The 3,392-nt window shown below is 38.4% G+C and overlaps 1 protein-coding gene across 1 annotated transcript; it reads left to right on the top strand.

The window, feature by feature from the left end:
* Positions 1-809: 809 nt before the first annotated feature.
* On the top strand, positions 810-3,384 carry LOC108354402 (division abnormally delayed protein-like; the record flags this gene model as incomplete). The annotated part of the gene is made up of 4 exons (XM_017605594.1): positions 810-982; positions 2,372-2,579; positions 2,654-2,798; positions 2,890-3,384. Coding segments are annotated over 4 exons (708 nt in total), but the record flags the coding sequence as incomplete, so codon positions are not given.
* Between the last annotated feature and the right edge of the window lie 8 nt (positions 3,385-3,392).

The following is a 3,392-nucleotide window of genomic DNA, read 5'->3' as shown; positions in this document are numbered from 1 at the left end:
AGTTTTCATAAAAAATGGACTTAGCAACTTTTCACTCTAAGCTAGCGAATTGCCTACAAACGTATATGAAATGTGAAAAATTTCGCCAACAATTCTGGCAGTGAAATTTTGTAGAAAAATCGACAATTGTCGCACCTGTCACTTTTATGAAATGGGCCCCTGATAAAACGCTATATGAAACTAGTACCTTTTAAAATTATACCGAGACAAAAATGAACGGCAAGCAAAATAAAATAACTAGAAGATGCCAGATATTTCAGAATGATGAAAGCGGAATATTCGAGAAAGAGAAAGACGTGTGCATTTTTTTAGTGATAGTTGTTGGGGCCCAGGGGACCCGCCGTACAAATCTAAAAAAATTGTGTCTTCGGAACCGAAAAATTCAATATCGGGATAGGTGGAATCGGTGTTGAATATTTAGTCCCGGGCCCATCTCTAGTCTGAAGGCCAAAGGGTCAAAGTTCGATAAATGCATTTCCTCTTTAATCGAAAAATCTACACCGAGTTTAGCTCCAGCGGAGACTAGAGATCTTATTTGGAATGCAGAATGATGGTTATGCTCTACATGGTCTCAAGTTCTTTCTATGGCAGTTGGTTTAGGTGGGATGCGGTGAAATTGCATGCCAGAGGAACTTTCAAGCAGACTTTCACAGTTACACTTTCTATTTTTGCTCATTAGGCATCGTTTCTTTATCTTGCGGAGACCCTATCTAACATAAACTAGCCCAATCTAACCATACTTAAGCCATTCTCCAATTTGATCACTATTCCAATTATTTAAAAATTTTTTTTTTCTTTTCATCTCGCAGGTCAAGAAAACATGTGGCACGCCAAAACTTTTGCCCTCACTGACAGCGGACAATGATCTACGCCCTCTGCAGCCGCACAACATTAAATGGGCAACCCCACCGGATGCGGAAATTCTGCACTTCCAATCAACCATAGACAAATCCAAGGAATTCTACTCGAACATCGTCAACAAGTGAGTACTGGCACAAGAATTGTAGACAATTGTATAACAAGTAATTTTTAAGCAAAAAAAAACACAACCGACTACAATTCTCATGTACAAATTTAAGAGTACCGTTAATTTTTTCATGATCCAATAATCGGATCTAAACCAAATTAGTATGGGACGACCTGTGATGATAGAAGAATTATCGTAATCGGTTGACGTGGTTCAAAGTAACGCGGTAACATACATAAAAAAAAATATGTAGATATATATTCCGACGAACTGATAACCATGATAAAAATATAGTAAGGTAGAACCGCTGAGAGTCCCTTTTAAGATTCTTGACGTTTCCAAACAATTTAATTTTTAAATTTACTCACAAACTCACACACACATTTTCTTTTTCAATCTCAAGCAACAACAATTTCGAACAATTTCAATTTTTTATTTTCACTTTTATATGATTATGATGATGGTTATCAGCATGATAAAAACATAGCAAGGTATAACCGTTCTCTCAATTTGTCGGCCATGATTTTTTTTTGAAGTTTGCCAACATTTTAAAATCATATAAAAGGGAAAATAAAAAAATTGAAATTGTTCGAAATTGTTGTTGCTTGAGATTGAAAATGAAAATGTGTGTGTGAGTTTGTGAGTAAATATAAAAATTAAAATGTTTGGAAATGTCAAGAATTTTTAAAGTAACTCTCAGCGGTTCTACCTTACTATATTTTTATCATGCTGATAACCTTCTCCTTTTTTTTGAAGTCGGCTAATAAATGAAACACAGAGATCTTAATTTTGTGTACTAAAACATTACTGTAATATTTTTATTACCGTTAATTTTTTACACGTACTATTTTGTAATTTACATTCCGAATCTTGCGCAGAACATCGCGCAACACAGTATAGTAGAGAGGCGCTAAAATAGCTGCGCTGAAAAATATAACGTCACAGATCATCTCCTTATTAGACATGGACATGCATGACTGTAGCGGGGCATCGAACCAACGTACGACCGATGATGCGACGGATGTTTGATTGGTGAAATCAGGGAAAGGATTGAAATGCGGATTTTTTAAAAAGATCATAGTTTTGAATTAGATATAGGAGTCGTATGTACATATGTATGTATGTATTTAAAAACTTACCACTTTCATGGGCGGCGCTGGTTTGGGCCGAAAGACGGCATGTATGGTGTCGCGGGTGCCACGAACAAAAGATGTTAACATTTGGGCTTTAGGATTTTGTGATTCTTACAGAATTTCGACGACACAACAATTAAAATCGATATTTTCTAGATTTAAATAATAGAAAATTAAATGAAATAGAAACCGAAACCCAATGACAATCAAATCTTTCATTCATTTTTTTTTTCTTCTATTCTCTATTTTCCACTTTGCTATGCTTGCACAGTGTGTGCGAAGACGATGACATCCAACGAAACGATCACAACTGTTGGACAGGCGATCGTGTTGGCGACTACACCCAACTAGTGATGACCCAAGGTGTAGACACACAACGGTACAACCCCGAGGTGCCGCTGGTGCCAAGCTCGCAATCGACGAAATTGAATGAGTTGGTGGACAAGTTGATCAAGGTGCGCAAGAACATCGGAACGGCGGTAAGTCGAGCGAGCGCCAAAAATACGAAAAATAATACATACGTATTCATAATCGTCGTTATTTTCCCACTTAGATACCATCCACCACGCGTTCATACTCTGACATACAGAGCGATATGGCGCGCCACGATGAGGAGGGCTCCGGCGGCCACATGCCCGACGACATGGATGACGAGGAATACGGCAACCAGAATGGCTCAGGCGATGGATCTGGCGATGGTAGGACACAAACATACATACATACATACATACATATTCAAAACTAAAATGCATTTTCCAATTATTTCACACTTTTCAATTCGCTTTACAGGTGCCACCTCATCGCCATTCGATCCGTTGGGTCCAACCGAGATCACCAACAATGAAATCGAGCCACGTCAAGAATCCGCGGCGACGCCGCTCACCGCCGCGTGTCCCAGCCGCCTGAGCTCGCTGCTGGTCGGCGCCGCAGTACTAGTCACATTCACAGCCCTTTTGCGAAGCAGAAGCTAAACGCCAACAATGCAACGCAACGCAACGCACACAGCGCAGCTCGCCAGCAATAAATGTGGATGATGGGGAATGCAAACAAACTAAATTTGTTTCACTTTAGGAATACTATGTATAATTAATTTATACATATATGTATATGTATGTATGAACGACGCCGGACAAAGGAAACACACAAAAAACTAAAAAATTTAATTAACAATTTAGTTTAGGTATACGCGCTATATGTAATGTATACATACTTGCATGTAAATATGTATGTTGATATGCAAGCAAGTACATAAAAATTGAATGTGGAGAGTGCAACTCTGTTTAACAATATTG

Source organism: Rhagoletis zephyria, unplaced genomic scaffold, assembly GCF_001687245.7.
Source record: "Rhagoletis zephyria isolate East Lansing unplaced genomic scaffold, Rhagoletis_zephyria_1.1 Rzeph_scaffold_35656, whole genome shotgun sequence".
Taxonomy (NCBI): domain Eukaryota; kingdom Metazoa; phylum Arthropoda; class Insecta; order Diptera; family Tephritidae; genus Rhagoletis; species Rhagoletis zephyria.
This window is presented reverse-complemented; position numbering and strand designations above follow the sequence as displayed.